Consider the following 13,163-nt stretch of genomic DNA (forward strand, 5'->3'; position numbering starts at 1 on the left):
CTTTGATGAAAGCTTGTGAGTATTATGTAAGGGCTGTATCACTGCAACAGTACTCTCTGAGAGCAAGTGTACTAATTAAAGGCGCTAGTTTCTGGTGGATGTAGTCAGTAAATTTTTGTGGACCAAAATATTAAAATACTAGTGTAATAGTGATTTTTCAAAAATAAAGCCTGGCCTTCATTTAGCTCTTTGCATAAATTTTTCCAATGAAGGATTACAAGTCGCTGATGAATTTTGGTTTTGTCTTGCAGTTCTCCGCCGGAACTTCGGAAAGGTCAACTTACTTCACGTGGCAGCTTCAAACGATACTGTGAGACTTCGCTGCGAGCCTCCAGTTGGTTCTCCACCACCGAATATCACGTGGTACAAAAATGGCGAGCCGTTCTTCTTTTCCTGCGGCAGAAGCTTGAGTGCTAAAAGCGCAGAGAATGTGGAGCTGATCATAAAGGGTGTGAGAGCAAACGACTCGGGCGACTACCAATGTGTCGCTGAGAACATGGCGGCGAGCCGACAAGGACCGTTGATAAGACTGGAAGTTCGAGGTTGGTCATGTTTCTCTTTCCTCTTTCAGTTCAGGGATCCGTTTTTCTCAAAAGTACCAAATTCTACGTTGAAATGAAAGTTCAATTTTCTATCTGACCTTCTTAACTATTTTTAGCGGATTTTAAAACCTCCCAGATATCAGGATAGGGATTTTTTAAATACCAGGCAGGAGGCGAGCTCAGTCCAAGGCTAGAAATCCAAAACTAAGGCCAAAACCAAAAGAATCCTAATCCTATCTCTTTTCATTGAAAATTACTCTCCAGCGCGGTCTTTTCTTCAGTGGTAGTAGAAATAGAAAGCTACTAAGAAGTACTTTCCTGTGGTACAGGGTGGCTCTTTTTTAAGAGTTTGAATCTGTGAAAGAAATTCCATGATGTGTCAATTCATATGAAATCTCGTTGAATTTTTTTTTCATGGTACTGTTTGTTTTGCACTTATTTGTAGATGAAATCTGGAATTTTCTTTAAATTTGATTTAAACGGGTCAGTAAAGAGTGATCTTGGATGAATCTTTCAAAACATTTTCATGAAAACTGGCTTACTTGAGTCTTGTTTGCTGTTCATTGGAAACATTTTGAAGCCGTTTCGCCCGTCGAGTTAGAGTTACAGTTAAAGTTTTCCTTCCATCAGTCAGAGTATTCGAGACCAGCATTCACCACCAGTCAGTCAGCCAAAATTAAGTTCCCGACACTGAACCACGCTGTCGTATATGTGCTTTTTTACTTTTTTGTCAAATTTTAAATACGTTATGTAATTTCAGTTTGTTTTTCCAAGCAGCCAACAGGACGTGCAGCTCAGACGAGTTTAGGTGCGGTAACGGTAAGTGCACAAAGATGAACTGGAGGTGCGACGGTGTCAACGATTGTGAGGACTTCTCTGATGAGATTGCTTGCCCCACCAGAAAATCAAACCATAAAAAAAGATGCAAAAGCTTTGAAATACTGCAGACAGCATTTTTTATGGAAAAGTGCCGTAAGTATTTTCTCTACTTGATCTAGATGTCTTCGCAGGTGTTTCTTAACTAGTGGATTTACCTGACATTTTCTGCACTATTAGGGGCCGCACGTTTGACTTCAAAGGAGACTGAGGGTTGATTAGCTTATGTGAAAGGTTTGAACCCAGGAGTCATTTCAAAAGTAGGTTGAGTTTGATCGTCCGGGTGAACGTAGTCCTGAATAGGACTGTTGTTGTTGACAGTGACTGACGTTTCGACAACCTGTGCGGTAGTCATCTTCAGAGTCAAAGTGAGTTGTATCACGTCAGTTGATGGTATTATACTCTGGTTATTGATCTGATTGGTCAGTTACGTCGTGATGTTATTGGTCGTCTGTCAGTTAAGCCGGCTCTCTATAGATTAGGATGCAGGGTAACTGGAGACATTAAAAGAGTTTTGTTTTCCGAGTTTTATTTCATTGTAGCCTTCTTTAGACAACAATTATGTTACTCGGATAATCTTTTGCCGCAGTACAAGGTAGGAAGGGACGGAGAGGACGGCGAAGATGTCCAGTGGATAAATTCCGATGCAAGGGTTCTATCCGGTGTATTCCTAAAAGTAAACTTTGTGATGGTTACAAGGACTGTAGGAAAGGAGAAGATGAAAAGTCTTGTGGTGAGTATGATATAGGCTGTAAATAAACAATTTCTAGTCTATGAGATGCAATATCGCAAAGATGAATAAAGTATATTTATGTAGAAAAAAACACTTGTCCCCTTCTCAAATAGCTGCTTGCACTTAGATGCGACATGTTTTTTAATCCTCACCAAGCGATGTCGAGACCCCGCGCTGTGAGGTTTATAAATTTATCGAAACTTACCTCGCGCGTGGATCCAGAAGGACACCGTAAGATATAATCTAATTATTATATGGACGGGAGTGTATCACTCGGAACTAGAGCAATCGATGTAGAATCATTTTCAAACTTTGCTGAATGAACTTGCTTAGTTTGTTGTTCGGAAAAGTTACGAATAGGGGCCGAAAGATTCGTTGTGGTAGAGCAAATGTAGTGCGTTTTCTGAAAAACAAGAGAATCAAAACACCCAAGCAAACGACTATGTGATCTAAGATTTTCAGAGAATTTCTCAAAATTTGCTACGCGAGAGACGTCCACGGATATAACTCCCTAGGAACAATCACAAAGAATTTGTGTTTGCTATGAGGAAGAATTTATCAGTCCTGTTTGTTAGAGCTTTTGTTCAAAGTGTCGAATGATATCTCCGAGGCAATAACTATGGTTTGTCTGTGTCTAACGACAAGGAATTCCACGAAGTACAAGTATTTTGTAATTTTGTATTACGCTCAGCATTTGTATTAAGAAATAGCAGTATCTGCATTTAACCCAGCTTTTCAGTCTCTTTCAAGTATATTTATAGTCCATGTATCAAAAAGAGAACTACATGGTGGTGCCGGAGAATATATGAATTTTATGTTCGAGTGGCTAGAACAATATTTCACACGTTCGCTGCCTGCTCTTACTCGTGAGATATAGTTCTTTCCCCTCAAACTTAAAATAAAATCTTCTTTCCACCTAGCCTGCAGACACAGACGTATTTACGGTCGTCGCTTCTCTCCACTCGAAAAGTAACGTTTGCGAAACCGAGCAGCCAAACGATTTCCGCGGGGTAAGACATTATTAGCCAATCACAGTTTAGCTCCTACAATAAAGGAGCTAACTCGCGAGACTTCTCGCAAGATCGTGCGCGATGGATCGTCCGTTCGAAATTGAATGGACGTAGCCTGTGTATAGCCGCCCCTTTGCCGCTCGGGTTCGCAGATTTTGCTTTTCGGGTGGAGAGAAGCGACGCAGGCTACTCTCCACCGGGTAATATCCTCTATATATCTGGTTGTTGTCTGCAGTTGCTTAGCAACAAAACGGCCACAAACATCTTCTTCCGGTTGTGTTGGGGGCCTTTTTAGCGGATAAGAATTGCTTTTAGCGATGAATTCCGTCCACATAAATATCATTTTCAAGTGTGCGTTGATGATATGGCTGCGCTCTTTAACTGTAGAGTTCTCTGATGTGCCCTGCACAAATGAAGTTGTGAGCTTATCGCCAGGAAACTGGAAATCGTTTGACCTCTTTTGGAATGCATCGTCGCGAAAAGCTTCGATAATGTAAACTTTTCTGGAAAGAACTTTAAATTTGCAATTCTAATAAAGTGGTTTATGGTTTATACTTTTCAAGCGACAACGTTTTTTCGAACAGTTGTATACTGAATCGAGGTAATCGTGATAGAAAACTTGATCTGTGTATAAATGAAAGGTAGCCTGCGTTACAGCCGGACTTGTCACTCAAGACCTTTAGTTTTAAACAGTCAGGCTACTCCCAGTAGTCTTGCGGACTCCTACCTGTGTCCGCGTTGAAATTTGATTTCCTGCTTGTGCTTCTTGTATCCATGCAATCAGCCAAAAGGACATGCCAGCCAGATGAATTTACCTGCAAAAATGGCGCATGCGCAAACATGAACTTCAAGTGCGATGATAATGACGATTGTGGGGACAACTCCGATGAGACTGACTGCCCTCCTCCCAGCTCAGAAGGTAAAGGCTAGTTTGCACCTATGACGTAATACTGTAATAGCCGGTACAAGCCACATACGTTGACGTAGTAGCGCGTTAATAGAGAGTTTTAGATCCGAGTTTACCGCGAACCTCTAACCGCTGGAGGTCACGTGACAAGTCTTTCGCGTCACTTTTGAGGTTTATAACGTGCGTTTTCAACGTGGGGAGGTAGGTTTTCACGTATGTCATTTACCTGAAAGCTTTTAGCGTATAATTCCTGTTTTATCCCACGTAATGATACAAAAGTCTTGTGAAGCAAGTCTTTATCGATTAACAGAGGCACAAATTCGGGCGAAATGCGAAATTTGATAAATCCTATTGAATTTTGATTCAAGTGCCATTCATGGCTGCAGATTCAAAATGGCGGCCGTAAATTTGCAAGAAGAACTAATATAAGAATTTACAGCTCTTTGCTGCTAGATAACCCAGTGTTACCGTAAATTTCTTTTCTTTTCACTGATTGATATTTCTACTATTTCTAAATGGAAAAATAAACCAGAATCCACTTCTTTAATCCACCGCCAATCTAAATCGAATTATGTTTGAACGTCGAACCGCAAACGGGTAACCGCAAACCGCGGTTAGAGGTTCGCGGTAAACTCGGATCTAAAACTCTCTAATAACTAGCAGGACGTCATAAACATATAGCCTGTGTAGCAAGTGTTCCCGTGCGAGTTGGATGAGAAAGTTGTAATGAGAGCAAAAAAAGGCAGGAAGGGAATGATAAAGAGAAACGCTTGTCCACAGACCTCATGATTCTGTTACACATCCCTTAATATTTGACGGTCCGTTTCATTCGTAGGTTGACAGCTTGTCAACATAGTAGCAGAAAAAAGGATTCACCAGATTTTAAAAAATGTTCTCTTCTTCCCTCCCCTCCCCTCCCCTTCTTCTCCTTTTTTTTGTTTTGTTTTCCAACTTTCTCAACAACTCGCTGATAAACGAAGGCCATCTCCCATCACTCAAGACATAGTCGCCTCGAGTTGAGAACGCGCTGCTGCAGGAAAATTGAGAAAAATGGAGGCAAGTGAGGTTCAGGAATGCGATTGCCATGAGCCTTGAAATCAATAAGAGGTTTGATGTAGAATTCTAGGATCGGGTTAAGATAACTGCAAGGATGCGCACATTACGTAACTACAGCATTGTTTGCACTCGCCTCGGCACTAAAGGGCACCTGAACACGGCCTTTGGTCCTACTGCGGCCTGACGGCTATACCGATGAGCCCTAATGATGGGCTTAAATGTACAACTGCAAATGTCACCGTATGAGAATTCAGGTGACTAAAAATTGCTATGAATACGCATTCTAATATGCAAGATTGAAAATGGAAATAAAAGGACTTATTCTCAATCGACTTTGCAAACTTGGATAGGTTCTCTTTCCTCAGATCGGGTTCAAGTGAATTTCAGATTTTAGCGACTTGGTAGGTGAAAGAGAGGATTTATGCGCTTTGTATTTTCAGTTTGCCTCTACCACTCGCTGTGTGGGTAAACCAGCTATCTAGTAATTATTTTAACAAATCGGCATTTAATACGAATTTTAGCGTTCATCATTTATTCCATATATTTAGATACAACCCTGTTAGGTTTTGGATCACAGAATGGATTATACGAAATTGACCTGCGCAACAAGTCAAGGATGACACGCATATCCAAGAAGAATGTCTTATCATTTGACTTTCCATCAGAACCGTCCCAGATTTACTGGTCGGACGGGAAACGTATATACCAGTTATCTCGACATAATGGCAACAATGAGGCAGTAAAATTTCGTCCTGATGATGTCAAGTCAGTGGCGAGTCTGGCTGTTGATGAACCGGCTAATAAATTATACTGGACAGACACCCTACAAGATGCAATTTATGTTGGGGATCTAACAAATGACAGAACTGTCAAGCTAATAGACGAAAGCCTTGAATCTCCGAGAGCTATTGTTCTTAGTAAAGGGTAAGTATCAAAAGTTTGGCTTTTTTCCAATGTTATGTAACCCTTTCGAGCCGCATACTGTGTTTACTCGGAGCCCTGGCTCGAATATTAACGCGCCTCTTAGCCCTTGATGACATGTTCATACGCAGACTGAACATGTCTTTTTTTGCTCAAAGAATGTACGCAATAAACTAAGTATACCAACTAATACTTTGATGAAGTCAACTGACTGCGGTAAAAAGACTCAAAAGATCGACGTTTCGAGCAGTAGCCCTTGGTCATAGCAAAGTCTGCTAGATCACCGTACGGAAAGTATTTTGTGCATCCCTAGGCCTGCTGTCTTCATTCAAGAGTGTGTGAAATAAGACTTGCCGACCTCCAGTGATTCAGGAGATTATTTACAGGTTGGGAGTAGCTCTTCTCAAACCGTCTCCTCTGTGCGTCGACCTTGAACTTGCTGGGATCTCTAGCCTTCTGTCGGATGTGCCACTGAACTAGCGTGGAGGTCTCACAGTCGGGTTTCATGCGGGAAGTCTTTTTACGTGCAAATGTTGTAATTACATTTCGCCAAACGAACTGCCATTTCAAGACAGTTGCATTCATCTTGGGTAGTTAACGAGTTTCCCTACGAACTGACTGATCCCTCAATAAAAAAAGGGAGGGAGGAGGTGGGGGCGGCTATACACAGGTTACTAATCTTAGGTCAGTTGTTATACTGGCCATCACTAGAGGAAATTTTTTATATTTTTTCTTACAGGTACATGTACTTTGCCGAGGGCGGTAGGAAGCCGAAAATCGAAAGAGCAAGGCTGGATGGGAGTAAAAGAAAGACGCTCTTTATTAGTGATAGTAACCTAGTCCCAAATGGTTTGGCTCTCGACGAGACACGCAACAAACTTTACTGTGCAGGGACAGACCTAGCTGGATACGGCGTTATAGGGGTTATCACTCTGAGTGATTTAAGTACGACTTTTATTTTTCAACGCACGGGCTACCGTCCGTTTGGTCTAGATATCCTTGAGGAGCATGTGTATTGGACTGACCTAGGAAAGAAGGCTCTTTTACGCATCAACAAATCTAGTGGAACTGGAATGGAGGTCATTGTATCTGGTTTAAACAAGCCGAAGGGATTAAAAATTCTCCAAATAGGTAAAGAAAGACTAGGTAGAAATAGTACTCAATGTGGGGGCACATGCAGATTTGGCACATGCCTTTTTGCTGCTTTCGCTTTGCCAAACTGACAGAGTCCGTGTGAAAAGACCCTATATCTCTTAAGACACTATGTCCTGTTGCAGATTATGATAACTCGTTTTCGACGAAGGTGACAACGATGGGTACGGTTGTTCCAGGTGCTACTTGTGCATATAGGAATGGCGGTTGTGAGCACTTATGTTTAAATCTGCTACACCCAACAGAGCAGAAATGCCTCTGTGAGGAAGGGTTTAGGCTTGGAGAAGATGGGAAAACATGCGAAATGGTAAGTGTTGGTAATATTACCAATTTACTAAAAGTTATTGGAACTGCCACGTAAATGCCCCAAGACTTGATTCCCATGTGTTCACATATATGTCGCACGTGATTTTATTACTTGGCCTTGACGCTCGATCCGATCTCGTACGTACGTACCCAAAGTGTTGTTCATTACTGCTCCAGCTACGTTACGTTGAGTTTCGTCCGATCATATTATCGCCAGTTTGTTTTAAGATACGTCATCTAGGATTTCTTTTATTTAAAGAAAATCTTCAACAAACAGTCCAGATCCTTCCAGTAGCTTTTTGTGTATTCTTTGTACTTAAGCGTAAGACATTTGAGACGTGTCAAAAGATTCTACGTCCGATTAGGGATAAAATTCCTAAAAATGTACGATACAGCTAATTAACTTCAGTTACTGAAGTGTTAGCCACAAAAACGGCTCATCAGAGATTGAAGCCCTACTATATGCGACCCCCCTTTTATGACAGATTTGATCTTTGACGGGATGGATCGAAAGCAAGTTACAGCCTCAGTGCTGCTTCATTTATCAAAGGCGTTCGACAGTATCGAACATGGACTTCTGCTGAAAAAACTTCGTTCACTGGGTGTTTCTAGAGATGCAGTGTAATGGTTTAGGTTATTTTTTGACAGATAGAAGTCAGTCTGTGAGAACTGGAAGTGAATTGTCAGATTCCCGTAACGTAGCGCACTGCGTTCCTCAGGGGTCGATATTGGGACCTGGCCTGTTTAACATCTAGGGTGCTGAAGAGCTACGTCAACAACTCGTAGCTCTACTTGTCGTTTCCAGGAGATTGCCGCCTGTTGTTGCACGCATAGCTCTCTTATTAATCCAGATAAAACTAGGCTGCTATTACTAGGAACCTCGCAGATGCCAGCATGCATGCCGAAGGATTTTAGCATCACCTTACTTGGCAAGAAAATACGGCCGTCACATTCCGCGAAGGATTTCGTTGTTGTAGTTGACGCACACCTAAGTTTTAATGAACATGTGCATGATGTAGAGTCCAAGTGTACAGCTAGCTTGTGTCAAACAAATCGTGTAAAACATGTATTTGATAAATAAACGCTAATGACCACTATAAATTCTCTGGTTTTCAGTAAAATGTTTTTAATTACTGTTCGTCAGTTTGGGCTAGTACAACAAAGAAAAACATTGTTCGATTTCAGAAAGTGCAAAATTTTGCCGCTAGGGTTGCCACCGGCATCACCCCCATATTAAAGCAACTCCATTGGTTACCAGTTGCTCGGCAACTTGAAGTCAGAGACGCTGTAATGGCATTTAAAAATGTGTGCACGGACTAGCTCCAGCATATCTGCGCGGTAAATTCTTTGTTAGATGTCTCCCAGTACTAGACACAAGTTGGATGTATCGCTATTCCGAACAGCTACCGGTCAGCGGTCATTTGTATACAAAGCCGCTCGGCTTTGGAATGAATTACCTCGGACTCTAAAGGAAGTGAATAGTTTGATGAATTTTAAGGCTGCTCTTGAGAGTCGCGCTTGGGATAATTTTATAGTATCATAGAACCTTTTATACCTGGACTCTTTTTAAGCTAGCCAGGATAGTTTTTATATGTTCATAGTTTTTTACTGTAAAGTGTTACTGAAAACACGATTTAATTGGAGTGACAAATAAATTATTTATTTATTTACCTCCCCCACCCCCCTTCACGTTTCCCATAATACAATTGGTTTTACCCACAAAATTTGGCGTAAATTTTGTTTTCAGTTTCCCAAGGGACGATTGTCAGTTCCAGGAGAAGAAAAGGAAGAAAAGAAAGATGAAACTTGGATTGCACCAACTTGGCTGCTGATTGCTTTGTCGCTGCTTCTTGTCTTATTCCTTGGGGGTGCCGCGGTTAAGAAATTCCTCTCGTGGTCAAGACAAAGAGGTTTGCCAGACGTGCTTCGCATGGTGTTAAGAAAGAAGATTAACAGCCCGGAGATGGAACCTATCATGCATGCAGACCCGCAAGTGGATAATACGACTGATGCGTCACCTGAGTGGAACCAGCAAGTTTGTAGTGCTGAGTCTACAGGAGCATGCGCAGTCAGCGAGGATTTGCCACTTCAGGTGAGACAGGCGAAATATATTTTAGATTCTTGGTTTGCAACCAAGTGACAAACCGTTGGTGGTCAATACGTATACAGTACATCTGTTTTTCGAAAAATTTTTATGATAACAGAGTTTAGTTCCCAGTGGAAAGAAATGCTTTTGTCCTTGACACCCAACATTGAAGTGTAAACAAGCAACAGTTATCGAAACACATTTGAAAGTAATAAACCAAGTTAACTGAAAATAATAAAAGATAATTAGCGAATATGAAGAGCTAACCAGGTGAAAAAAATAGAACATAGGGTTAGAGCGCTTGAATACTGTAGACTACATCGCGGAGCAAAAAAGAAGAGGCTATGATGTAGCCTGGGACGAGGTTCCGCACTTGGAGAAAAAGGCCAAAAAATAGGCGAGCAAAGCGTGCCGAGCGGTAGTCTCGCTTATGGGGAGGGGAAAGGGTGGCGCCCGCCTTTCCCCCCTCCCCAGTCTACCGCTAGGCTCGCTTCGCTCGCCGATTTTTTTTGGCCTTTTTCTCCCAACTGCGGAGCCTGGTCCCAGGCTACTAGAGCGGTTTTCACTTGACTGTCGTAAAACCAAAACCAAAGTAAATACACTAGCCAACCAAAGGGCGTAGTAAAACCAAAACCAAAACCAAAACCAATCCCTTTCGACAGTCAAGTGAAAACCGCTCTATGATGCGACCTGAACGACAAAACCAATTTTTGAAAAGCGACCTAAATTCCTTACATCTTCACGCGAATGTTCGTTTCATAGTTACCGTAAATGACCTTCTATAAACGCCCAGTTCCAAATAAACGCCTCTTATCTCATAAATGCCCCCTTTACACTGTTAAAATTGTATTGGAGGCCCCTCTCTAATAAACGTCCCCTGTCTAATAGACGCCCCCTACGGTGACTACATTAATTGAGGTCGTTTTAACTTTTTAGCGTCTGGCAAACACCGTACTACAGTCATCTTTTAATGTCAGCTGTATCTTCTCAGGGCAGGCCAACGGTTGAAAAATTAAACCACACTATTTCCACCCCCGGGTTTCCATCGCAATGTAAAAATAAATATTTCTTTTTAGGTTCAGGTGCAGGGAGATGTAGTGGTTTACAATACAGTGAACATGATGAATACAGTTCATATGAATAATACCAATAACGTGGAGCTTCAACAAAGTGGCGGAGTGACGGTTGTAGGAGACGAAGCGAAAGTCAATTATCATCAGCATCCTACGAGCTGATGCAAAACATCCTGAGTAACGAGTAAATTACGACGATGGAAAAGAATTCCAGTCGTTACTTTTATTTGTAACACTAGTATTATCTAGTGTGTTTATTGTTCAGGACTGGATTAGATCGTTGAAGGGCCTCTTCTTCGTCATTCCAGAAACCCTTACACGTGAACTCTTTCTAATAACGCGAGTGACAAATCCTAGAGTCCTCCCAGAGTCTGTAGCTACCGTTTGCAATGAAAGGGTGGAAACTAACGCCCTTTTTACTCGGTTTAGAGAAGCTCATCATACCAGTACACTCTGTCCGGCACTAAAATGAACGTTTTCAGTTACCCCTGTGTCCATGTGCACACTCGTAAGCTACCCTGTGTTCATGTACACACTCGAGTTTTTCTTTGATTGTGCTTTATTCTCAACTAAAAGGGTAACGTGTTTAATTTAAAATGGGCTCCTCCTTAACCACACTATAACAACTAATTCAACTGTCAATGTGTTTACATTCAGCTAATTGGGGGTACTGAAAATAGTATGGTAACAAATCTACGGTACTAAAAGAATAATGATAGTAATGAGAAAATGAGATTTAAAAAATGTGTTTTGTGTAAGATATGTTATAAATTCATTCAGCGATTGCGAACTTATCAGCATTAAAGTAGTCAAAGAATTCATTGTTTTCAAAAATGTTAATTGTGGTATATATGTAAAGGTGTAAGTTGTTGTCATTTAACTTTAGGTCAGTGATCTCTAACAATTTTTACCAATGGGAAAGACATCCAAAATCATCACCGTGTCTTTAAGAATTATTTTGGTTTAAGTTTATACCTGATCCCCATGAATCAAAATCGAAGGCCAAGAAAAAGTTGACAAAAAAGGAAAAAGCTTCCAGGATAACACCATATGAGCCCCCCGAATTATACAAGAATCAAGTGCAGCTACAAGGTTTTTCCGTGTGAAAATCTGCTTTACATTCGGCCGGATTTTTGTTAAAGAAAATTTATTTTACGACGAGGGGAAAATGTTGGATTGTGCTGCATATTTTCTTCGTACAATTATTTATTCTCCCAAGCACATTAACAACATAATTGTTTTAGGCTTCATTATATTTTAACGATCTCATCTTAGTTTTATTGTTGTCAAAATAAACACTATTGATTTAACCCGCCGGGTCGCGGGTCAGACCTCACGTCGCAAAACTAAGGCTTATTTTTCCCGCGCTTAGAACGCCTTTCTCATCTTTTGCTTGGTCACGGCGTTCTAAAAGCCCTCAAGCTCCCTAACGAATTAATAAAGATGCGTTTCGAATTTCCCTTCAACCTGATTGGCACATCGACAATGGCTTTTTTTAACAGGCCAATCATGGCGCGTACTCAAATCCAGAGGGGACCCAGAGCAAAGATTTCGGCTTAGTTCCGTTTTTGGCGCAGGTAAGATATTTCCCGCAAATTGAGGAATGTAAAAATAGTAATGGCGTCATCAAGTTGTCATGGACACACAGATCTGGTTGGAGTACCAGCGATATTGAACCTACATCAAAGAGGGACCTAGAGGCAGTTGAGAAATGGCTAGAAACCAATACAATTAGCTGCAACAGTTGAAAAGCTTGTTGATAGATGGATCTAGACAAAGTATCATTGCAGCCAAAGACATGACACTTGTGCATACATGATAAACCTAAAGAGAGAAAACTACTCGCAATACGGACTCATTTAGAGTTTTAAAAGCGTACCCAGTTCTTCAGGAACTACTGACTGATTTTGGATCTTTTCGAATGGATGCAAAGTAAGGTACGTGACACTTATGCACTACTGCAAAGTGAAAAAACGGAATTCGGTTCCGCTAAGCCTTTTGACTAACAAACGCCTTCTACTGTACAGACGCCCCAAAGCCCGCCCCCACCCCACCCCCCCCCCCCCAAAAAAAAAAAAATATATATATATATGTATATTCGCTAAACCTAACAGAAATTTGAATTTTTCAGATTTCTCATGCCACAGAACGTTTAAAAACAAGAGGTGTGATCATAACTAAATGCAAAGTAGCTTGTGAATTGGAAAAGGTTTTGTTTCCCGATAAAAGGAAAATCTCTCTCTCATATATTTTCTGTAATGAAAAGGTTCACGTTTCAAGTGCACATGTCCATCGAGCGTTTTCACTAAGGGCCTGTTTACATGGAGGTGGGGGACCTCAGGTAGGTGAGGGAACCCGCTTAGATGGGGTAACCGGTCTGTCCATATAATCTCTCGTTTTACTTGGATCACGTTTACATGATAGGTGGGGTTACCCGCCTAGGCGGGTAGCCCGGTCTGCCAGACCGGGTAACACTGTCAGCTGGGGTCAAAGTTTGCCAT

General features: G+C 41.4%; 1 protein-coding gene across 1 annotated transcript in view; it reads left to right on the forward strand.

Annotated features, from left to right (window-relative positions):
* The window catches only part of LOC140953814 (low-density lipoprotein receptor-like), a 12,476-nt gene extending 997 nt beyond the window's left edge, over positions 1–11,479 (forward strand). Inside the window, exons 2-11 of the mRNA XM_073403196.1 lie at positions 1–15; positions 252–542; positions 1,320–1,514; positions 2,008–2,151; positions 3,946–4,080; positions 5,673–6,048; positions 6,785–7,176; positions 7,323–7,504; positions 9,251–9,595; positions 10,666–11,479. The exon at positions 1–15 is cut by the window's left edge and continues 318 nt beyond it. Of these exons, the coding sequence (XP_073259297.1) occupies positions 1–15; positions 252–542; positions 1,320–1,514; positions 2,008–2,151; positions 3,946–4,080; positions 5,673–6,048; positions 6,785–7,176; positions 7,323–7,504; positions 9,251–9,595; positions 10,666–10,824 (2,234 nt within the window). The 3' untranslated portion in view covers positions 10,825–11,479. The remainder of the gene's footprint in view (positions 16–251; positions 543–1,319; positions 1,515–2,007; positions 2,152–3,945; positions 4,081–5,672; positions 6,049–6,784; positions 7,177–7,322; positions 7,505–9,250; positions 9,596–10,665) is intronic.
* The last annotated feature ends 1,684 nt before the right edge of the window (positions 11,480–13,163 follow it).

This window comes from Porites lutea, chromosome 12, assembly GCF_958299795.1.
Source record: "Porites lutea chromosome 12, jaPorLute2.1, whole genome shotgun sequence".
In the NCBI taxonomy this organism is placed as follows: Eukaryota; Metazoa; Cnidaria; class Anthozoa; order Scleractinia; family Poritidae; genus Porites; species Porites lutea.